This window comes from Gracilinanus agilis, chromosome 5, assembly GCF_016433145.1.
Source record: "Gracilinanus agilis isolate LMUSP501 chromosome 5, AgileGrace, whole genome shotgun sequence".
Lineage (NCBI taxonomy): Eukaryota > Metazoa > Chordata > Mammalia > Didelphimorphia > Didelphidae > Gracilinanus > Gracilinanus agilis.
Window position 1 is genome coordinate 215470688 of NC_058134.1, and position 23849 is coordinate 215494536.

The 23849-nt window shown below is 46.9% G+C and overlaps 1 protein-coding gene across 2 annotated transcripts; it reads right to left on the reverse strand.

Moving 5' to 3' along the window:
- Positions 1-296: 296 nt before the first annotated feature.
- On the reverse strand, positions 297-21626 carry TAB1 (TGF-beta activated kinase 1 (MAP3K7) binding protein 1). Of its 2 annotated transcripts, none has more exons than XM_044678630.1 (11): positions 21589-21626; positions 11851-11987; positions 11141-11294; positions 9297-9383; positions 8615-8753; positions 7761-7874; positions 7005-7116; positions 6312-6456; positions 4359-4581; positions 1956-2112; positions 297-828 (listed from the first exon to the last, which is right to left on the reverse strand). In XM_044678630.1, the coding sequence occupies exons 1-11, from the start codon at positions 21619-21621 to the stop codon at positions 621-623; spliced, it is 1509 nt and encodes a 502-aa protein (XP_044534565.1). In that variant the 5' UTR covers positions 21622-21626; the 3' UTR covers positions 297-620. The 2 variants fall into 2 exon arrangements, with proteins under 2 accessions (XP_044534565.1, XP_044534566.1); XM_044678631.1 differs by having other exon boundaries at positions 4344-4581.
- Positions 21627-23849: the final 2223 nt, after the last annotated feature.

Here is a 23849-nt window from a genome sequence, read left to right on the forward strand (position 1 = left end):
GCTGGTATGCCAGCACTTTCTCCTGCACACTAAAGAAGGCTTGCAGGCAGGCTGACCCCCAAAGCCTGGCAGGGACTGGGTGGAGTTTGCTTTGTGGGTATGACAATACTGGCATGCTTGACTGTCCTCTCTCAAATGAGAGAGACTAGGAATGTACTGGGGAAAGGGGAGAGGACCCCACCCAGGGAGCAGGGACCCCAAGAGTTTCCTGCTCTGGAGGCACCAGGGCAGCCCTAGGCTGGGGAAGAGGAGCACTCTGGGGGGCGGAGGGCAAGTGCACACATTCTGAGGCAGAAAATGATACAAGTTACATTTATTTAGAGAGAGAGGCCTCAGGCCCCAGAAATGCTAGGCTGGGCAGGCCAGGCTTCCAATGAATAGTCTCCGCTTCGGTCCTCTGTGACTGGTAGGTTCTGTGGAGCTCATCCATGCCTTGGCAAGGTTCTTCGGTCCCCATGTTTCTCCCACAGCTTTCCAAGAGAAAGGATCAAGCCCTGGGGAAGGAGGGAGGATTCGAGGACCTGACAATGGTTCCTAGGGGACAGGGTATAGGTAAAGGGCTCCAGCAGTCCTTCCTCCAGGATCCTCTCCCCTTTTGTGGGGCCACCCTCTTGGCAGCACTAAGACACCGGAAGGGCCCCCTGCTCCCCGTGGTCCTTATTCCAGAGACGGTAAAACTCAGCGAAGTCTACGTAGGGCTCCACCCGACCATCCTCATCTGGCTGGAGGGAGTGGGAAGGCCGAGAGCGGAAGAGTCCCCCATCAGAGCTGGAGCTGCTGCTCTGAGTGTGGGTGTTGGTGGACTGCAGGGTCATGGTGGGGCTCTGGCTGCAAAAGACAACAGATAGAAGTGTTGAGTCTCCATCTAAACAGGGTCCTCTGCACCTCAGAGTCTAAGCCTCCTGGCCTCTCCCAAGCTCCTCCGAGAAGAATTCCAAGCACTCTGTAACCTCTTGGAGGAAGGAAGTGGAAGAGCTTTCTCCATCTTTCATTTGGGGGAGACCAAAATGGAGAAACTGACAAACCTCTCCCAGAGAGCGGCCAGGCCTCCCCGGGCCATCTCAGCCCTCCTCCACCAGTCTACCTTCTTTGGTGGCAGATTCAGCCTCTCACAATCCCAGGACCTCTAAGGGGAATGGGAGAAAAGTAAGTGCCAACATTCCAGAGACCTTCCCTCTGGGGGGACCTCCCCTGCCAGGGCACACTGTCAGGGTTTGGGGGGGAAACAAGGCAAGAGCCCTGGGGACATAGAAGACAAATGGGAGGGAAATTTGGCCACTCCCCCATGCCGGCCCAGATGTCCTTTTCAATGGCGGCATTCCACTGTGAGTGAGTTGGCAGAAAGTAGCCTGTTTCATTGGGCCAACATCCCCCAACTGAGCTGGGGGCGGCATCTCTATTATTGTGCTGGGGATTGGAATGTGCAAAGCAGCCCCAGTGCTGGGCCTGGCCGAGCACACTTTCCATGCTGGGAAAGAGGCTGGGCTAAAGGGAACCTGTTGGACGGGTCTGCTGTTCTGAGGGGCCCTTCCTCAGGCCCAGACCCACCGGGGATCCCTGCTCTACCCCTGACCCCTAGCCTTATTCAGGGACTCTGTCTCTACAGTGAGTGCAGAGAGACACCAAGCTAAGGGCCTCACTGCCAAGGGGCGGGGAGGGGAATTTCCTAGATTCCACAGTCACTGATTAGCCAGCAGAGGGGGAGGGGGCTGAACCAAACTCTTCCTACTAGTGTGGGGTCTCTTTAAAGCAGGCCCAAGGGAAGAAGTCAGGGAAAAGGAAGAAAAAACACCGTCTAAGGCCCTGCTGAGCTCCCAAGCCCTGGCCTAGCTTTTACCCCATCCCCAAATGCTCCGCCTGCGGGGTACAGCCCCTAGAGGAGGGGAGAACCAGGGTTCCTCCCTGGGCTGCCTGGGGACAAGCTGAGAGAGGGCTGGCCGGGCAAAGGGACTTACTTGGTCAGAGTGGGCGTCACCTCATCCAGGGTAGAAGCACTGTGGGCGCCATTGACCATTTGTCCCTGGGAAGGCATGACGAGCGACAGGGTCACACTAGTCTTGCTGGTGCTCTGGGCACTGGAGTAAGGCACTGAGACAGGATACACACGTCCTCCTGGAACAAAGACAACCAAAGAACATGGGAAGGCCTGAGGCGGGGCCTCGGGTGCAAGGGTGTAGGGCGTCTGGGAGCCCTGCTTGAGGGAAGGCTCTGCCCAACCCCCTCCTCCATCTATCAGCAGGACTCATCTCGGCAGCTCCGCCATTCCCTTTTCCCATCTTGGAGCTCAGGATCAGGGCCCTCAGAGGCCAAGGGGCAGGGCAGCCAGCCCTTAGCTGAGAGGCAAGCTCCTGAGAGGTGAGCCCCACCCCACCCACAGAGAGCCCATCCTATCTCCATCTGAGCACTGAGCCACTCGGACAGGCTCCAAACAAGCTACCTTCTTCTGGGCAGCAGCCCTCTAGACCGCTGCATTGAAAAGGAATGGGCAGTATTCCTAGCTGTATGACCCTGGGGAAGTCACTTAACCCTAATTGCCCAGTCCTTGCTGCTCCTCTGTCTTAGAATTGATACCAAGCCAGAAGGTAAAGGTTTATGGAAAGAAGAAAAAAGAGAGAAGGAATGGGTCAGTAGCTGGGGACCCAGCAATCAAAAGCACTCTGTACTTCCAGCCCCAGCTCCAGGGGAGGTTACTGGGCCCAGCTTTAGAGGACAGCACTGAGGGAGGCTGCCCATGGACATCTGCCTCTAGCATCAGCGTCACAACCATGGAGGCCTGCCCAAAGTAACAGCATGCAGTGCTCTGGGGGTGGGAGGAGGATTTGAACCCACCAAGGGACCTGGCTGCCCCTGTGGTACTTCCGGGGCCTCAGATTCACTGAATGAAAATCAGGCAGTTCCAGGGGGATCCTCCCTGCTTCTAGCATCTTCAGATTCCTATGCCTATCTTATAGGGGGTACGGGAAAATCACACTGTCCCCATTTTACCAGTCAGGACCCTGAAGATCAGAGAGACCACCAATGAGGCTAGCATCGAGCTATCCCACGACTGCTTTAGTGACACAGAAAACAGGCAAAAAATGTTAAGAATTCATGGCTGACAAGGACCTCCAAGGCAGCCATGGTGGGCAGGAGGCCTCCAAAGGCCCTGGAGGCACATGGCGGGTACAAACAGAACAAAGAATAATGAAGAAAGAAAAAAGCAGGTTATGTGAAGAGAGGGCAGTACTCCCAGCATGCTGGGCAGACAGACAGCCCCACAGGAGGCTGGGGACAGGCGGCAAATGGTGGCAGGGATGGCCAGGGTCTGCCATCCTGGAGGGAATGACCACAGCTCTGTTTGCGAAGGTCAAAAGCAAAGGTCTTTCCCTCTTCTCTGAGCCTTTTATGGCTCAAGAATAGATGGACTGAGGGTGGCAGGAAGGCCATCACTGGGGGAGCCATAGGGGTCTGGAAGACCCAAGTTCCAATCCTGTCTCAGACACTAACTAGCTGGGTGACCTAGCTTGAAAGCCTCAGGGTCCTCCTCCTAAGAAACTCCAGGGCGGTGGTGAGGACTGTAACTTAAAGGATCTTAAGTGGGAAATAAGAGATCTAAATGCTAGCTCTTCTCAGGATTCTCCAGTGACCTCCTGGGTGAAATAGAATAAGAAGGCTAGTGGAAGGGGAGCCTTGACTTTGGAGAAGTCATCTCCAAAAACATGCACACACATGTATACACATATATACATATATATGCATGCATATACAAACTATACAGCTAGGGTTCTGGCAACAAGGTTCCTGACCAACTGGTCTAGACTCCAGAGTGCCCTGCTGTGAACAACAGAAAGCCAACTAAGGAAGTGGCTCGCTCCAGGCTGGATTTCCCCCAATGCTTTTGCTTCAGCCAACTCCTAGGCCCTTACTGCCCCTTCCTCTTCCCTTAGGACACAAAGGACAAGTCCTTTTGGCACACAGCAGTGACTGGCTCCCCCTACGGGGTCGCTAACCCCAATGTTTGGACATTAGTCTCAGCACTAAACAAGAGTCAGAAAATCAAAGATAATCAAAGCTGACAGCCTCTTGCCGTGAAGCAGCCCCTAATAATTGTCTGTTAAACAAATAAATGCTGGGTTCCCAAAATAAGACCGATGCATCCCAGACTTCATGGAGCTCAGAGCCTAGGGTCTGAGGAGCTACTGGCCAGCTAAGTGACCCTAAGGCAGGGTCATGATTTTTGGGCACCTTCGTTTCCTCACATAAAATGGGAGGTGCGGGAGTGTGACCTTGCTGCAGAACTGTCAGAGAGGACAGGAGCCCCACCAGGCACTCCCTCCCATGTAGCAGGGGGCTGGGATGAGTACCACAGGTGGGCGTACCTTGGGCTGGGGTCAGGGTGGGCTGGCTCATCTCGCCCAGTGAGTACCCAAAGTTCCTCACCAGCAGAGTCATGTCCTCATGCCGGGGGCAGAACGTTGACCGTTCCCCACCGCTGGCAAAGGTGTCCCCATGGATACGTTTCACCCGGTCCACCACAGCCTGGGCCACCGCATCCAAGGAGGTCTGCTTGGCAAATTCTGTGTCAATCATTGCCGCGATCTCCTAGAAAGAGACACGAGGGCAAGTGTAGACCCAGGCACAGGCAAAGGATGGGGAGATGTCGCCTGCAAGAATTGGGGAGAAGAGCCCCCAGATCAAGGCTGACCAGCCAGGGGGAGAGGGTCACTCTCAGCTCTGCTGAGTATCCTAAAAGGTATTCAAAGCTAGGTGGCCCAGTGGATAGATCACCAAGTCTGGAGGCAGGACGACTTGAGTTCAAATCTGGCCTCAAACATTAGCTATGTGACCTCCAGCAAGCCACTTTACCTCAGTTTTTTCAGTTGTAAAATGGGGATAATACTAGCACTTACCTTACAGAGTTATTGTGAGAATAAAATGAAATTATAATTGTAAAATGCTTGGCACAGCACCCAGCACATGTATAAGCACTACATAAATGTTAGCTATCATCTTCTTCCTCAGAAAACTGGATGACATAAGAGGCCCTCTGAGCTTGACACTCAGATCCTTCCCCAACCCACAGTGCCCCATCGAACAGCTGCATCATGACGGTGAGTGACAAATGCTGTGAGCCTCCTTGTCTCATCCATAAAATGGGCATAATAACACTGCACAGTGACTCTATGGAGCTGGCATGAAGAAAGCTCTTTTTAACCAATTACTAGAGAACTAGGCACTTTTCTCCTAATTAGGAGGAAGAAACAAGAGGCTGGCAAAGTGACCTTTGTCTGTGGGCCTCGGCTTCCTTATCAGCAATGGGGAAAACAGCAGCTGCCCTGCCCCAGGTCCAGAGGCCACAGTAATAATTGAGATAATAGAACCACTTCAGAGGCACATGGGTAATTATTCTGCAGGTGGCATTTTGTATTCGTCTTTTATAGCCGGGAAACCAAGAGAGCCAGAGACAGATATTATCTATTGAAAGACACATGAATCTAGGAAAGAGCACATGTCTCATGATCCTTCAACTCTGACCCACTAAGGCATTGTATGGATTAATAACATGACCGAGGCAGGTGGCAGATAGATGATGGAGCAAGGAAGACAGGGGTACATCCTGCCTGGGCCTCAGGTACCTCTCTAGGATGATCGGTTCTGTCCATAGGCCTTGCTGGAGGGTCGTCCCTCTGATAATGACATAATTGTCACCTCAGTTGCTGCTGGATGGTAGCTCTCTATGGTGTACAAGAACCCTCACAAAGGGAAGCATGAGTAATAATAGCCCATTTTACAGATGGGGAAGTCAAGGCTTGGAGAGGGAATGGGCCCATAAGCCTCTCTGCCTCTCAACAGTTTTCAGGGGCAAAGGTTTGGCTGCAGAGCACACTCAATAATCCCTAAGCTTGTAACCTCCCAGCTCAGGCCCAGAGAGAGCCTGTTGCTTGGTCACTGCCTGCCTTAGAGCTGAGGGTCTCATTTTTTCTTCTTATAAGCAAGACCAACCTGGGTCCAGGGGCTGGCTGCAGAGAACATAGAGAGCTCCGGAAGGTGGGCCCTGGCTGGGCCACTTTAGAAAATGGCTCTGCATTAGAAAGGAGGAGACCCATTTTCTGGTAGGTGTTCCCACTGTCTGCTGGCCACAAGGGAACCAAGCAGTTCAGCTAAGTTAGCCTGAATGTCATATGGGTGAGAAAGCCTGGGGGTCAGTATAGTACCAACTAGTACTGCCCTGAAGAATTTCTACCAAGGCACTGGCCAGACACTTAGCAGGCAGGAAGAGACCCCCAGGATGCTGCTGGTGGGGTGGGAGGTGGGTGGGTGGGGTGGCTCACCTGATTGGCCTGCCCTGGTCCATGGGCCGCCTCCAGGGCTTTGTAGAGCCCCTCAGACATCAATACCAGGAAGCCAGTCACACCGTCTAAGGCCTGCCCACCATGGATTTCTGGCTCTGCAATAATTGGCTTTGACTTGGCAGCACTGTCAGAAAAGAGCCGGGAAGAACAGAACATTTAATCCTGAGAAGCCATCTCTTAGGCTTTCACACTGGTGATGGAGAGAGCCGACAGGCCCTCTCCCCAACAAAATGAAAGGAAGGGAAGGGGAGGAGGAGAGAGGGAGGAGATGGAAGAATGGTAAGGGCAGCTCCCCAACCAGAAAGGCTCAGGAGGCCAAAAGCTGAATCCTGGACCTCACAGAACTTCTTAGGTTATAGCACTACCTGAAGGGAGCAGCTCATCCTGCAGCACTCACTGTTAGAAGGGTTTCTTGATCCCCTCTCCCCTTCCCATCCATGCAGGTCTCCTGGTCCTGTCTTGCAGGTCAAACAGAACAAGGCTTCAAATGCTAGTAGACATTAGGCACCCTCTCTGCCTCCTTTTCCCCAGGTTTACACTCCACTTTCTTCCAATCAGTCCTCAGACAGTATGACCTGAAGGCCCTCCCAGTGCTGGCCAGTCAGTGTCCCTTGTCACTCTCAATCACTTGATTCCCAGGCTTCATCCAGGCCATGCAATGCTGCTACTTACCTGAGCAGTTCGATGTCACTGTAGCCATATTTGACCTTGTAATCCCCAATTCGGCGTGTGCTCTCCTGGCCACCAATGGTCCCCACTTGTTTGATTTTCCCTGCATCCAAACCTGCCAGAGTGAAAAAAAAAATCTCAGAGATTCCTGTAATACAGAAGTTCTCAAATATGATATGGGGACTCTGAGGGGTCCTTAAGACCATTTTCCACAGGGTCTGTGAGGTCCAAACTATTTGCAAAATAATAGTTTCAAATATGGCAAATATTAAAGCCTTATGAACCAAAGCACTTTTGGGAATAATTTTAAGAGTATAAAGAAGTCCTGAGTCCAAAAGTTTCACAACTAGCATCCTAATAATTCAAAGGAATTATATATATGCATATATATATACATACATATATATAAATTAAATATATAATAATTCAAGGAAGCGTAGAAAAGATGTTCTGAGATAAAGACAGCAATGGGAAAGGGAATGTGATGCTATTGAGGAGACTATCTTTCAAGTTACCACCAAGATTGCCATGGGGAAGTGTAGAGTCCCCAGCCTCTCATCTTGATTTGCCAGAAATAAGAATCCATTATTATTATCTACCAGACTCTCCACTTGCTCATTGGGTCAGCTTGTGCCCAAGGAGCACATCTGGAGGGGTCAAAGGGCAGTTCTTTGGACTTCAAGTTTCCAACAGAGGCCAGAGGCCCTCAAGGGCCAACTGCTCCAGGGAGGATCCTCCTTCTAGGCAGAGGGCACATACCTAACTGGGACAGGCGAAAGAGTTCATCCTCATTTTCAGTGGTGTGGTCAGCATTCAGTTGGGTCACCTGCAGCCCATCTCCAGTGGCCTTGCAGAGTAATGCACGGTTTGTACCTGGGACCAAAGTAGTTGGTCAGCAGCCAGCTATGGGAAGGGAGGGGAGGATCCAAAAGAAGAACGATTAAACAGAAAGGATGGAGAGGGAAAGATAAGAGGAGTGGAAAGAAGAGTGGGCATCTCAATACATACCTGCTTTATGAAAAAAGCAAGAGAACCCCCCACCTGCTCCCCCCCCCCAAAAAGATAGGCAAGCTCTTTTCCTATTGCTCAGGAGAAAAGACTGTATCCAAATCTATCCAGAGAGAGGAGTCTTATCCCCAAAAATCTAAAAACTACTTTCCATCATTTCCTTTCTATAAATAAAAAAGCTGTATTGATGTCTTTTAATTTTCTATTGGCCATTCCTTAATATATCCCTCTCCTTTTGTTATAAAGGGAGAAACCCAGGTAAGGAAAAAATCCACTGTACTCCATCCACACAGCATCTGCCATTTCATAGTCCACTACCTAAACAGTAATAGGAGCCACCTTGACTTTCCCAGAGAGCAAGTCTGAGTGTAACCGACCCATTTAGGAACAGCCCCGACTTGCTTATTTTGCTTAACTTGTAAATGGGGCAATTCCTCAGAACTCCTCAGGAGTGAGAGTAACTATGAACAGCGTCAGCATAGCTTGGGTCTAAAGCAGAATGACTCTAGCAGGGGGGGCCTGACTTTTCTTCTTCAGAATTCCCAGTTTAAGATCTTTGCTGGCCCCTTCCCTGCTTCCCCTGCCCTTGGCAGGTAGAAACTCACCCACATTGGCGATATAGAGCTTGTTGGCAAGGATGACTGCTACCACAGCCATGGCACCTCCAGAAATCTCCCTCTCCAGCCCCTTCAGCCTCTCCAGGATCTTCTGGTACTGGGGTGGCAGCTGGTGCTGAGGGACTCCCTGTAGCACAGTGAGAGCCCAGGAGGCCTAAGACAAACCTAAATAGGCCCACCAGCTCTTCAGAACTTCAGAAGACGGGTCTCACTGGGGGTGATGAGAAGTCTGGGCCTGAGGCTGAGAGGCATCATCACAGCACAAAGCATAAGATTATGTCCTGGATGGCTGCAGACCCAGAGCCTCTCAAAGATCTTTCAGAGAGACCATGTGGGAGATAAGAAAGGCCCATGGGACCTGAATTACAGCTTCATTCTCTAATACTTGGGTGAACTCAAGTGAGTTTTTTTTTTGCTTCTGGGGCCTGAGTTTCTCCCTCTGTAAAATGAGACAGCTGAGCTAATCTCAAGGGTTCCCTTTAGTTCTAAATTCTATGATCTTAAAAGTCAAACCAACTAGTCACCCCTTGCAGCCTCACCCTAGTAGGCTAGTGACTGAGGGGAAACAGTGAAGTAGTAGACCAACAGTCTCTGGGATGAAGGGAGGCAGACTTCCCTGGAACCAAGGCAAGCCCAAGGCTCATCCTCAGCAGAGGATGGGAGCTGTTACCTCTGGCAGCTGGGACTGGAGGCTGGCCTTCTCTGCCAAACCATCATCGATGGACTCCAGAAAGCTTCTTTCCACAACATCAAAAGCCTGGAGGGCAAAAGGCAGGAAGGTGAGTCAGAGCAAACACTGTTCCAGCTTCTGAAACACTCACTAATCTAATTTCCCAAATTCTTTCATTAGATAATGGTGGGATTAAAACTTTAAGGGTATCATAAGGATGGATCTCTTTTAGATGAGAAACCAAAGGTCTAGTTCAGGTCACTCAACCACAGGTCTAGAAGGTCATGACCCTAAAAACAAAGAGCATGTCCCTGGATGCTGGGGGACAACAGGGGCTTGGGAGGGGGCTATATCACCCCAACAACACAGGGGCACTCACTTCTACAAGTGGCTGCTGGTTAGTGTTGTGTCTTGCAAAGATCAGGGGTTCAATTCAGATAAGCCCCATGAAAGAGGATATCACCCCAAATGGGGTCATACCCAGCCTAGGCCAGGGATCTATCCTTGTAAAGGGAGCATGGCAAAGGAAAGGATTCTGCCACCACTGCCATCTCCACAGTCTATTAGCTTAGGCTTCCATTTTCTCGCCCAAAAGATGGGTGTCACCACCCTTGTGTCTTCCATCTCATGGGGAGGTTGTGGGGAAAGTGTGGTGAGGTCAGGGTGAAAATCAGTGAGCAGAAGACCATGAGGCTCTCTGGGTAGAGGTTTTGGAAACCAGGCCATGCTAATCCTAAAGAAGAGAAAGTTTATGGGGGCCAAGACCATGATATGTCTTAATGTGGCTATTATGTGGATGGGGGGAAAGATTTGCTCTGCTCAGCTCCAGAAGGAAAGTTAAGAAGAGGCATCTTTTGGCCCAACATGAAGAAAAATTTCCTAACAATGAAAACTGTCCCAAAGTATAAAGGGCAGCTAGATCAGGGAGTGACCTCTTTGTCACCATTGGTCTGCAAACAAGAGGATGTATGAAGACTGGTCAAGAGACAACATCAGTCACCAAGGGCTCAGTGGCTCACCTCCACTTCTTAGCTTTCCTGGTTTCCTCACACTCAGCAGGCAGTGTCTATTGCCTTTCTTTGCAACATATCGTGTGGGCATATTGTCATTTTCATGTTGTCTCCCCCGTTAGAATGTGAACTCTTTGTTTCAGTGGAATTTTTTATCTTTATCTGTATCTTCAGCACTTAGCATAGGACCTGGCACACATAGTAGGAGCTTATTCTATTGCATCCATATGTGATTATTTATTCAAATATTCCCCAACTGATAGCCAGGCCCTGGAGTTTCATGGAATTGTTCACCTCTTTCTAGAAGAGAGGGGATCAAGGCTCACCTTCTCCAGTAGGCCTCTCCTGATCCTCTCAAATGTAAGGGGGCTTTTAGGAAAGAGGAAAGAAGCCAGAAAAATAGGAGACTGAAAAGAAGAGAGAGAGGGAATGGGACTGGGAGTGATCTACTGAAGATAGGAAGGAATGAGACAAAGGGTCCCTGGCAGTAAAGGGACATCTTTCTATCTGAAAGAAGGGAAGGAGGAGCTGGTGAGGAAGATGACTGAGTGTTGGGAGAAGAGAGAGCATATTAGGGCGCAGGAAGGGGCTGTGACAGATGACCTCTGAGGTCTCTTCCAACTTTGGGGTTCTGTAAACAATAAAGGACCAGCTAAACCGGCATTATTGCTCTTAACAAGTGGCATTCTCTTTGAAATTTTTGATCTCCCAGGAGACAGAAACACAATCACCTCCATCCTCTTGCCGGCTCCCTATCTAGCCCTGGGAGAGCCAGGATCTACTTCCCTCTCCTCCACAGACCCAAAGGGACCTGGAGGGTCAGCAGGCCATTACCTGAAGCAACACCCTCCTCACATCAGCTTCACTGTGGTCAGCACTTAGCTGGCCCAGCAGCAGCTCTGCTGAAAGCCTCTGGCCCACAAAGTTAGCCACTCGATTGCCGTCATAGCCATTGAAGACCCCATAGAGGAAGCAGTTGTTCTCGCTCCTAACAGAAAGAGCCAGAAAGGAAGAAAGGTTTTTAGGTTAGCTCTAATGAGCAGGGAAGCCATTCAACACAGAGAAGAGGAATAGGTTGGGGGAGTTCAACCATGGAGGACCTCTTCAGCTCTATAGTTTTAGCTATCTCCAAGGGCAGGGAGAAGAGTACTGGATTTAGTATGAGAAGCCTGGCTCTACTACTTACATTAGCAATGTAATCTTGGCTAATTTAGTTCCCTCCTCTGTAAAATAAAGGGATTCTATTTGATGTTGAGCTCCCCATCCTCTGAACCTGTGCTCCTCCACCCTATTCTGCCTTCCCAAGTTTCCTTGGGGAGCTCCAGGGATGCCCTTATACAATGATAGCATTGGCTGGGGGTAGCTACACTATATTATGTCTCTGTAGACACAGGGCAGTGACTCACCATACTATGGTCACATGGATACCCCAAGTCAGTGAATGGTCACTGAGGTGATATATTGAAACTATGAGATCAGGTCATTTTTTGCCTAGGGATACTCCCCTCTTAGTCTCAGCAGGACAGTGACACTGAGCCTCTCACCTAAACTTGAGCCAATTATCCTCCAATGGATGGCTCTCAGTCCCTTTGCCATCAACAGAGTAGGTTCGATTTGGGGCAGAGCCAACTCCAGAGAGCTGGCAAAGAGGTAAGTCATCAGTCCAACTTGGCTGCTGTTCCTAGGGAGAACAAGAAAAACATGAGAGATGTACCCCCTCTTCTATCATGCCCTAGCCTGGTCTTTTGCTTCCCAAAACAAATCCAGCAGACCTAGCACAATCCTTCCATGCATGCTTTCTTCCATGTCCAATACAGTGACTTTTCTCTGAACAGATGAACCCAGAGATCCAATAAGCTCTTGTAATGATAAGTCTCTGGTCTTATAACACCTAATACTTTGTAAAGACTATAAATATGCTCACTTGGAAGGTCTATAAATGCTAGAACCCCAACAAATACTGGGCAGTGGGCCAGGATTTTATGGAGATGTCAGAAAAACATGAAATTTCTAAAACAAACCAAAAGCACACAAAATAAAACTTATAACTTATAAGAAATAGGGTGGGGGGGAGGAATGAGTTCTCGAAGTTTATTCTAAAGGAAAATTATTAAAAATCTTTTGTGACAATTAATTAATCAATAAACATTTAAGCCAGGCACTGTGCTAAGTTCAAAAAACAATCCCTACTCTTGGGGGAGGGGGTCACAGTCCAAAAGGAGAAACAACAAGCAAACAAATATGTACAAACAAGATATCTACAAGATAAATAGAAAATAATCAAGAGGGAGGGGACTAGAGTTAAAATGAAAGCAAGCCCATCATACATGCCCTGCTCCCAGGACCTTGGGCCTCACTCAATGCAGCCTAAAGACTTTTGTTATTTATTTATTAGATGAGACCAATGCCATCCAGATATCACTGGACACTGCCTGCAGTCTAATATGGGAGGTATTCTTACCAGCTCTCTTATCTATTGACTGAATGACTCATAGTTTACTCTTTTTTTTTTTTAACCCTTACCTTCCATCTTGGAGTCAATACTGTGTATTGGCTCCAAGGCAGAAGAGTGGTAAGGGTAGGTAGTGGGAGTTAAGTGACTTGCCCAGGGTCACACAGCTGGGAAGTGTCTGAGGCCAGATTTGAACCTAGGACCTCCCGTCTCTAGACCTGGCTCTCAATCTACTGAGCTACACAGCTGCCCCTCATAGTTTACTCTTAACTAAATTCCAATACTGGAAAGAATGGGTCTAAGCATCCATCATTTTTACACAGGTCTAGGTGGGAAAGCCTGAACTGCCTCTTCTGTTCTCCATTTCTATCCATGACTCACCTCACACAATATCTCTCATGGCTGTCCCCTTCTCTCCATTCACATCGCCCTCACTACCTGTCCTCTGAACCATGAGAACAGCTTCTAAGGCATCTTTTCCAGAGCTACTAAAGTGATTTTCTAAAAGCCTCAGTCTGATCAAGTTACTCCCCTACCCCAGCAGCTCCCTAACTACTTCTAGGATCAAAGGCAAACTCCTTTATTTGGCACAACCAGGTTCCACCCTACGTTACTCCCCTCCACATGCTCTATGGCTTAGCCCAAGGGGCTTTCTTGCTGTTACATCTGCCATTCACCCATTTGTGTGGCTTTATACTGGTCACCCTCTGTGCCTGGAATGTGCTTATGTATCACCTTCAAAGCACTGCCCTTTTCTATTTCTGCTTAGTTGCTAAGGCCTCTCCCCAGAATAGTTTCTATTTATTTTGAATGTACATGTATATGGACATGCTGTCTCCCCCCAAGAGAATTTGAATTTCTAGGCCAGCAGAGCTCTTCATTTTTGCCTGCTTCCAAGCCCTAGGCCTGATACCTGGCACCAGGGGTGGCTGCTTACAAACCCTTGTGGCCTGATCAATTTGATACATGCCTCCACTATCCTAACATCGAAGGAGACAAGATAAGATATGCTTCCAGCCTACGAGAAGCTTATCTCTAGTCACAGAGATAAACATCTATGGATTAGAATGAGTGCAAAGATTACAGTGTTACATGGGTCCCATAAACCCACTTAGCATTGTAATCTTTGCACTCATTCTAATACAAATGAGATAATTCCAAATGAGAGAATCAGAGAATTCTTCACCCAAGAATTGGTAGTATTTGATCTGGGCTTTAAAGGATAAGTAGAATTTGAAAAGCCAAAAAAAGGGGGAAAGGGGAGAATGGAGGAAGATCTGCACATTTCAGGCATATAGACATTCTTATGAATGAATAAAGTATTTGTTAAGGCTTACTATGTCCAAAGCAGTGTGCTATGTGCTGGGGATAAAATCAAAGTCAGACAATCTCTGTTTTGGGGATCTCATGTACTAATGAAGGAGACAGCACATCGGGAAGGTTTCAGCAGTCAATCAGATGGACATGTCCTATCGCCCTTAGGGAACAAGGGCAAAGCTGATCATCAGGCCTCTTCTTTAAGGTCATTTTCATGAGGAAGGAGCAATCCCTGGGCTGCATCTCCCCAGACTGGTAGTAGGTTGGCAGCATAGCTTTTCCCAAGGCTTGAGTTCAGAGGCCTAAGGTGTCTCCATAAGGGAATGAGGGGAGATGGTAGTGGGGGTGATGGGGATGGTAGCCTGACACTTGCTGCCTCCTGTCTCTCTCCCCCTGGGTGCCTTGCTGCTTCAGCAAAGCTGCCTTATCTCTCCTGTGTGTGGCAGTTGAGGGAGCTGGCTGCCACCTTCTCCACAGAAGTTGCTTCCCCAGATGATGACTGGGCTGGATGCAGGATGAGTGGTCTGAGAAGTGACATGCATGAGGAAAGGCCTAGTCATATACCAGGGCCAGAGGGCAGTGTAGTTTCCCTAAAGCATATGGAAGAAGGCAGGCTAGAACTGAGAAGAATTATCCAGACTTTCTCATTTTATCATAGCTGCCACAGACTACAAAGAAGCTGTTAGGTTTTTTTCTCCCTTTCTCAAATTTCTTAATACTTTTGGGAAAGCTCTTATATTTTCTACACATGTATTCACACAAACCCACCACTTCACCCCAGCCCACATGGCTACAAAATATCCTGAGTCCAAATCCATGTATATGTGCTTCCAAATGTGTAAGGGAGGATGATTCTCTGTACTAATCATAGCCTTGTCACACATGAGTTTGAGATAGCGTAAATATGTATAAGCTTGCTTAAAACCAGAGAAAACAGGCCAAGAAAGGGAGCTGTTATACAAAAACTAACTCAAAGCACTCTGCCTAGGAAGCGGGCCAACAGTGATGTACTTGGAGTCAGAAGAGCAGAGCTGATGATGTCCTGACTCCTCCTACCTCTCTGGCTGTGGACAAGTCACTTGGCCTCTTTAGTTTCCATTTTTCTTATCTATATAATCCAATGTATAAGGAAAATGCAGCTTTCCAATTGAAATCAGAGCAGGGATTATCATTGTGAAGCAGTTTCCTGTTTCACTGCATGACTCTGGCATGAAGATGAATTTGTCAAACATCAATTTCAGGAACATCTTACATAAATCATCTCCATTTATTGCGCAATTCCCAAGAGCCTTGATTTCAGAGCTGGGAGGATTCAATTCCCACCAAAAGATGCAAATCCTGGGCGCCCGTGCCCAGAGAGTGTATTCTGACCACGCAGCCACAAGGGGGCACCAAAGGAGGTCTTTCATGGGGCCATTAAACACAATGCACTCTATGAAAACTGATTAACTGAACCTTTCAGTACCTGTGGGAAACCTAAGATGCCCTTATATACCAGCTCAGAGGGTCATCTCTCTCTCCAAAAGAGTACAGAGGATGGGAACACTTGACTCACAGGTCAAACCATACCCTGAACATCAAAAAATACGGAGGACCAAAACACCCCAAATTCATAGAAACAATGGGGATGGGCCAAAAAAGGTGTAAAGGTGGACTCAAAATGAAAGGCTGGTATGGGGACAGAGAAAGCTCCAGGCAAAGATCTCCATAAAAGTATAATTCTTCCTGTTGTCTGTTTCTCTGAATGTTCCATTGTCCTAGACCCAGCCTTCCTTCCTTCCCACTCACTCATCTCCTAACCAAAATTCTGAAGATTCCTTCTAAGTATACTGCTAGTATTCTTAGAAGAAAGGAGTGCCCACCCTATCCGCCTCGCAACTACGATTTTGTAGAAATATGGGCAAAGTTATTTCATCAGTCTTCATATCTTTAGGGAAGATTGCACTTTAACTCTCCCCCACAAGCAAATGGCTAGAGAGGAGTTCATGGGTGCCCTTAGGAGCACATTCCAGTGTGAATAAGCTCTGATTTCTGACTTGATGTCCCTGATCACTGACAAAGGCCTCTTGTTCCACCTTTGGTGGAGCTGAAAATGGGTGGTCCCTGAAATCTTGGCATCTGGATGGCACTAGATAGTTTTCAAAGTTCTTTCATACCAATCCTCTCCTTTGGTTCTGGCAACAAGCCCTGTCAAGCAGAAGAGATTGTATTCTTTTGACAAATGAAGAAAATGGAGACTCAGAGAAGGTAATAGGAGCCTTGCTCATACACTGTTAGGCCAGAGCCCAGGTGTAGAAATCAGGTCTTAAGTCTTGGTCAACAACTCCCCTACACTACTCTGTCTCTAGCCTCAAGACTGGTAGTCTTTTAGATTGCTCCTCAGCTTACTGGCATAAGCATGTCAATCACTCCTTTTATTTTATATTTTTATTTTTTTAAACCCTTATCTTCCCTCTTAGAATCAATACTGTGTATTAGTTCTAAGGCAGAAGAGCAGTAAGGGTTAGGCAATGTGACTTGCCCAGGGTCACACAGCTATGAAGTGTCTGAGGCCAGATTTGAACTTAGGATCTCCCATCTCTAGGCCTGGCTCTCAATCCACTGAGTCACCTAGCTGCCCACCCCAACCACTCCTTTTAAATAATAATTTCAAACACCATGGAATCAAAGGATCAGAAGAGACCATCTGAAGGAAACTTCACATTTTAGAGATGAAGAAACTAAAGCCTAGAGAGGGAAAAGGTCTTACTTAAGAACATACAGTTTATAAGAAGTAGACCCAGGACTCAAAATTGGGTCTACTGACTCCAAATCCAGTCCCCCTTCTATTATGCCACATATAGCCTTGACTTTCCAATAATCTTTTAGCCATCAGTGTTTGGAGCAGGCACAGAACTGGGTAGCACAAGAGCTGGGCCTGAGGTCTTGCCGTACAAATCACCAGATGTGCCACCACAGGGAAATATCATTTCTTCATCCACTTCCTACCTTCTTGTCAATAGAGGTCTACACCTGCACCTCTCTCCCAAGAAGTGTCAAACAATATCACAGACTCAAGGCTTGGTTATATAAATGGAAGCAATCATCAGCATTGATATCCTTCAAAAAGGCTTTACCGTCATGAAGATACCCAGTCATGGTATGAAGGGCACCTGGGCCAAGTGACTCCAAGGAATTTCACAGTTTGTAGGTAGAGACCTCAAGAGTCTTGTAGTCCAACTCTCACCTCTAAAAGAATCCCCTTTACCACCACCTAACATGTGGCCATCCAAGTGTCCAAACAGAACACAAGAAAGGGCAAGTTTGGCTTTAATTCTCATGATCCTAGAAAGGTTCTGAGCATGGGCCTGGCACTGGTCTCAAGACTGACCAAGAGGCAGAGAAAATTTCTCAAATCCTGGCCCTGCCTCTTGCTACCTTTGTAATCTTGGGCAAGCCTTAATCACCTGCAAGGGGCTAGTTTCCTTATCATCAATAGAAGGCTTTTTCTAGCCTTGCATCTATGATTCTGTGATGCAAGTGATGAATTCTTTTTGGCTATGGGAACTCCTGAAGATCAAAAAGAGGCTGCAATCTGCATTAGTGGAGGAAGCACCAATGAAATCAGGGACTTTCTGAAATCCTAAAATATCACCAAGAAGTAATTGCAGAGGCTGGCTCATAAAAGGGCAAGACTCTGACAGGTGATGCCTTCATCTAGAACGCCACCCCCTAAACAACAGTTTGTCTGAATTAGCACCTGTGGCTCACTCCAAGCATTACAAATCTCCAAAGAGGGATGCATACAACTATAGCTACAGGGTCTTACCCTAAAGCAGGAGTCGGCAACGTATGGCTCTTTATGCAGAAGCCATAAAGTCAATTTTTTTTCAGGCACTGTTACAGGAGTGCGCACTGTGAGCACTGTACGGCTCTCACAAAATTACATTTTAAAGAATGTGGCGTTTATGGCTCTCACAGCCAAAAAGGTTGCCGACCCCTGCACTAAAGGGTCATAGATTTAGGGCTGGAAGGGAGCTGAGTGATCATCCAGCCCAAAGCCCAGGGAGAGGAAGTGATTTGGCCAAAGCTATTTATATCAACCATAGTTCTACCTGTTACTAGTTGTGGAACCAAAAGGACATCACTTCAGCTGAACAGTAAATGCTTCAACTGAACGAGTATTTCTTCAGTTTCTGCTTTTTCTCATGTATTCCCAATGGCTGAGGACAGAGAGAGACAGAGACAAAGTGTGTTCTCTGGAGTCTAAGAACCTGGGTTCAAATCCCACCTCTCTTTAACTATAACCTGGAGCAAGTCAGTGAACTTCCTTGGAATTATTTCCTTGTCATTAACACAAGGGGGTGTTGGCCTGGATCAGCAGTTCTCAGAAGTCTGGTCTAAGGACCCCTAGAGGTTCAGGAGATGTTTAAAGGGGTCCATGAGGTTAAACCATGAAGTCCATAATAATCTGAAGGTCTTTTTCATTCTCATTCTTTTACAAGTTTAGAATTGAGTTTTCCAGAGTCAACAAGATGAAAGAATTAAAAGATTTAGCTATAAATTGGAAGACTGAGCTCATCTGCAGAATTGTACTTCTGTCTTACAAAGAAACCTTAAGATGTGGCTGGACTTGCTGCTTTGCTTGTAGTCATCTTGTACTGCTAAGGACTGATTATCAAAGAAGACCTTTTGTGTGAGCACTTGGCCACAAGCACAAATGGTACTGAAATATTCAGTGTTCTGTGAATCTCTGGTCAGTCCTGGCACAACTGTGCTGACATTTGCATTGTGGCAAGGGCATGGTGGGTAAAAGTGCTGGTGCCTCATCAAGAATGGAGACAGTGGCACCAAACTGAGTGAACTGCTATCCACAAATAAGCCACGTTTATAGTATGCCTCAGAGAAATGGCTATCTCAATAGTGTGAGGTGATAGATCACTTTTTCTTGGATCACTATTTTTACTTGTTAGAAAGACCCACAAACTATGGTTATTGAGATGTGGGCATTTAGCAAATATTTTCTCAAAACTAAATAAAGCAAACCTGTCACTTCAAGGAAAACAGATTATGGTATTTGTAGCCAATGATAAAATTGGAGCTTTCAAGCAAAAATTAGAATTTTGGACAATTTACATCTTTCACTGTGAGTCTGACATGGTTTTGGGATAATATACAATTAAATGCATCAATATTTGAAAGATTAGAACATTAGTGAGCCAATGTTGTCTAAATGACCAATATATGATGTTGCAAATTCATCCACTTGTAAAAGATCCAAAGTGCAAGATGGGCCAATGAATGTTAACTTGAGAGGATGGAAAATTCAATCATCTGGTTTCAGGCACCACATTGAAACTATGACACCCTGAGTTTTGGCACAATCACAAAGAACACCCACAAGGATCTGAAAAAACTCTTTAAAAACTCCTCCCTTTTCCAACATCTGCGTGAGGCTGATTTTCTTTATCTACTTCAACCAAAACAACCTATCACAAAAAACAATGGAGAAGCAGATAGGAGCATGTCTTCTATGAAGCTAGACAACAAATATATATAAAGGTAAAAGCGATGCTACTCTTCCCACTACGTTTTTTGTTTTGGAAAAGTTATTTTTCATAAGAATGATAGTTATGTGAATACATAATGAACTTATTATTAAATGAATTAATATTTTTAAATGTTATCCATTTTTATTTCTAATATGGCAAATATAGTTATTATTCACATAAGCAAAAACTCTTTGGGGAACCTCAATAATTTTTAAGAATATAAAGAGGTCTTGAGAGCAAAAAGGTTGAGAATCATTGGACCAGATGGTTCCTAAGGTCCTTTCTAGCTCATAAACTAGGCTCCTATAAAACAAAGTCATCTTACTTCCTGATATATACTGGTTGTGTCATTTTAAAAGATTACTAGCTATTTTCCTACTTGTGTGTCCCTGAACAAGTCACTTAACCTCAACTGCCTAGCCCCTGTCCTACTTCTGTCTTAGAATTGATACCAAGACAGAAGGTAGGCATTTAAACAAAAATTTCTTGCCAGCACCATGACATGGGGGCATCCTCATTTGAAAAGTAGTCAAAATTCAGATACTTAAGAGTTTCTTGTTTAAGCCAGGTTTAAGTCAGTTGGGTAGAGTTTCCATTAACATATTCTCCCCTCTGAACACTTTTAAAAATAAGCTTTTTAAAAAAAATTTCCTACAGATAACAAGCTAAACCTAAATGGCATTTCATTAAACTTTAAGATGTCTTCCATTTTTTGTCTTAATCTCTCCTTACCAAGTCAGATCCTGCAATTTATTAAAGAATCTTAAGAGATTTGGAGGCTTGCCCAGAACCATTCAATGTATATGTGACTGAAAGTGAACTTGAAGTCAAGATATCCAGGCTCTGAAGTTGACTATAAAATATAAGGCCTCTTAAAACATATTGGGGTCTATTCTTCTTAGTGACTAACAAGACAGATTGTACCTTAGTTAGAAGAAACAGCATGGCATCATGGGAAAGAGTCAGTGGACCCGATTTCAAATTCTATCCCCTTTCCAGACCTCAGTTATCTCAACTGGAGAATGGAGGAAACTAAATTAGATGATCTCCAAAGTCTTTTCCAGCTCTAAGTCTAGGATCCCCTTCATCCCCATCATGGTATTATTTTGGGTTTGGTGTCAGAAGACAAGTCACTTAAGGCATCTCTGGGCCTCAGTTTCCCCTTCTGAAAAAGAGAGATCAAGTTAGATGACTTCTAGTTCTGGATCTATGAGTGACCTTAGACAAGTCAATTTTCCTCCCTGGACCTCAGTTTCCTCCTCTGTAATAGGAGGAAGCTGCTGGGCATTTCAGAGTGGGGCCTAGAAATGTTTAACAAAATAACAATGTGGTTATTGTCAATTTGAGATTTTCTAAATCTAAGTGGTGGGATCCCTTTCTATTTGATTTTGATACCATTGGGCCAAATGGCCTCTGAGGTTTCTTCCCACTCTAGAACTAGGACCCCCAGTACTAGTGCTTTTTTAGGCTGGGATAGATGCCAAGATCATGGGGAAGAGACGCCTGCCCTTGAGGAGGTTACATTCCATTGCTCCTTCCTCCTCCCCATCGCAGGCCATGTGGACCATTTATTTTCCTTCCTATCCTATTCCCGCCACCCGGAGACGCACGCTCCCAGGAGTCCAGTCCCGCGAGACCAAGACGCCAAGGGTGTACCAACTCCTCCGCCACTGAGCAGTGCGCCTGCGTATCAAGATTGCCGGCTCCGGCTCCCACAAGGGGGCGCGCACTAACGCCTCAGAGGGGAACGAGGACATCCAGGGCTCTTTTGCGCACGCGCCATGCCAGAGGGAGGGGGCTTTCCTCAGGAAGGGGGAGGGGCCGCGGCGATGAGATGGGATGGAGATCGGGGAAGCATGGTCGATCCGCGCTAAAGGGCTCCCTCCCTCCTAGTCTGAAGCGAACCAGCCTCCCCCTTCCCAGCCCAGCCCGGCCCCCAGCCCCGAGGCCGGACGGCGCCGGTCCGCGGGTGGCTTCCTCACACTCTGCAGCAGGCTCCTCCTCTGCGCCGCCATCTTGGAGGGCACCAACCCCCACTCCCTTCGCCACCGCCGCGAGCAGGCGAGCAGTGAGGGGCTAGAGCGGCCTCTTGCGCTGGAAGTGCGCGTGCGTATATTCAGGAACTGCCTGAGCGGTAAGGGCAGGACAGGAAGAGAACGCGCGCGCGGACAAGCCGCTATGGAGCATGCGCACGGCGCCCCCTCGCGTCCATCCGAGGATTGGCGCCACTGCGGGACTGCGCAGGCGCCCTGTCTCCGGCCTGCTTGCCTCCCAGTTTTGCGTTTAGAGGGCCCATCTGGTCTTGTCTGTTTTGCCTCCACAAAGGCCTTGTTAGCCTTTGTAGCCTCCATTTAAAGGTGAGGAGGCCGAGGCTCAGAGACTTTCAGTCACCTGCCCAGGATCACAACCGCCATAAGAAGTGGGAATTTGAGCCCAGGTTTCCTAACTCCAAGTCTATGTCATCAGTGTTAACACTGTCTACACCCTCAGACCCTGAACGCCTCCTCCTGGGTCCTGGAGTCATTTGGCTCTGGGGTCCTTACTTTCTTCTCTGATGGAGCAATGATTAAGCATCTACTACTACTACACTTCTTATGTCAGGCACTTTAAAGGCTTGCAGTCTCCTTTGATCCTTGGGACAGAGTCAGTTCTGCTATTTTAATCCCCATTTTATAAACAGAAAATAGAGGCAGATGACATTTCAGTGACTTGCCCAGGATCACATCCCTAGTAGGTGTCTGAGGCTGGATTTACATTTAGGTCTTCCTAATTCCTGGCTGGGCACTCGAGCCAGTGTGCTACCTTTGGTTCCGCAAAGTTCCACAGTTCATACACCAGATATTAGAACTGTATGACTACTATAAATGGTGTGCCATAACATTGTATAAGGATAAAATTAATTATGACTGAGATAAATATAAAAATTAGTATTTTAATTAAAGCCATGCTGATAGATAAAGTCATTAGACCACCGCTTGTAAGAATTCAAAACAGCCGCCCACGCCATTATTGTCTCCTCTCTCTTCCCGAGTCTGCTGGCCAACAACCACTCCCCCCAACCCAGGAGATTTAAACTGTTCTGTGTGGAGACATAGGCGTCCCCACGCCCAAAGAACCGGAAACGGAAACCCATTGGACCACAGGAAATGTAGTTTGACAATTTCCACGTGTCCATAGAAAATATATATACTTTTAGATAGCATCTCCCAAATTTCACTTTTACAACTGGCAGTTTATTATGCTTTATACCCATGGCTATGTCACTAGTTTTCATGATTCTACAATTCATGATAGTCCTAAAGAGAGTCCTATCACACTTATGGCTGCTTTTTGGCTCTGCTCCTAATTCAAAACCTGACTCTGTCTCCCTAGAACTGCTGGAACACATGAAGCTGTTGTTCCAAGTCCTTAAGCAAATCAGGGAAGGGAAAGAACTGGATGAGCATACAATTTTCCAATTGGAGATTGTAGAAACGAAATACCTAGGTGCTGCTAACCCGAGCAAAGAATCACAATCTGTAAAGGACACCCAAACTCCAACAAAAGAACCAGGCACTGAGACCACTGTATCTGTACTCCTAGTAGTTGACAGAACCATCTTGCAACCTGGGGAGAGTATTGTCCATGTGAAATCATATAAGGTCTTTACCCCAAATGATCTAGAGGTACTCAGGAGATGTTTCCCTAAGTTTTTCCTCTCTCCCTTCAAGAGTATAAAAGAAATGAAGCATGCACTTGGGTGAGAGCAGAACCCAGCAGGAAGTGGAGCTCAACTTCCTGGTTACAATGAAGGCTTAGCTTGCACTTCTCAGTAAACTCAAGTTCTTAATATTCTCTCCCCTCCCCAGACCCTTTAGCCTTAGTGATATTGAAGGAAATATAAAAGCATATTTAGGCTAAGGGCTTTATTTAAACTGGGAAGGGAAAACTGAGGTAAGAGGGTTCAAGGTCTTGAGAAGCTGGTACATGGGTGGCACCTACCAGGCCAGAGTTCCATTCTGCTAACTGACAGGATTGCCTAGGGTAATATTGCAAATGCAAGAAATCCTACATTACACTAGCTGTGTCAGGCACTGTACTAAATGCTGGGATAATAGGATTAAGTGAAGATCCTTAGGATTTAGAGCCAGAAGAGAATTTTAGCAGTCATCTATTCATTTCATCATTTTTGTTATGTGATGAGAAAGCTGAGGTCCAGACTTGCTCAGGGTCAATATAAGTAGTAAGCACATAGGCAAGAAAG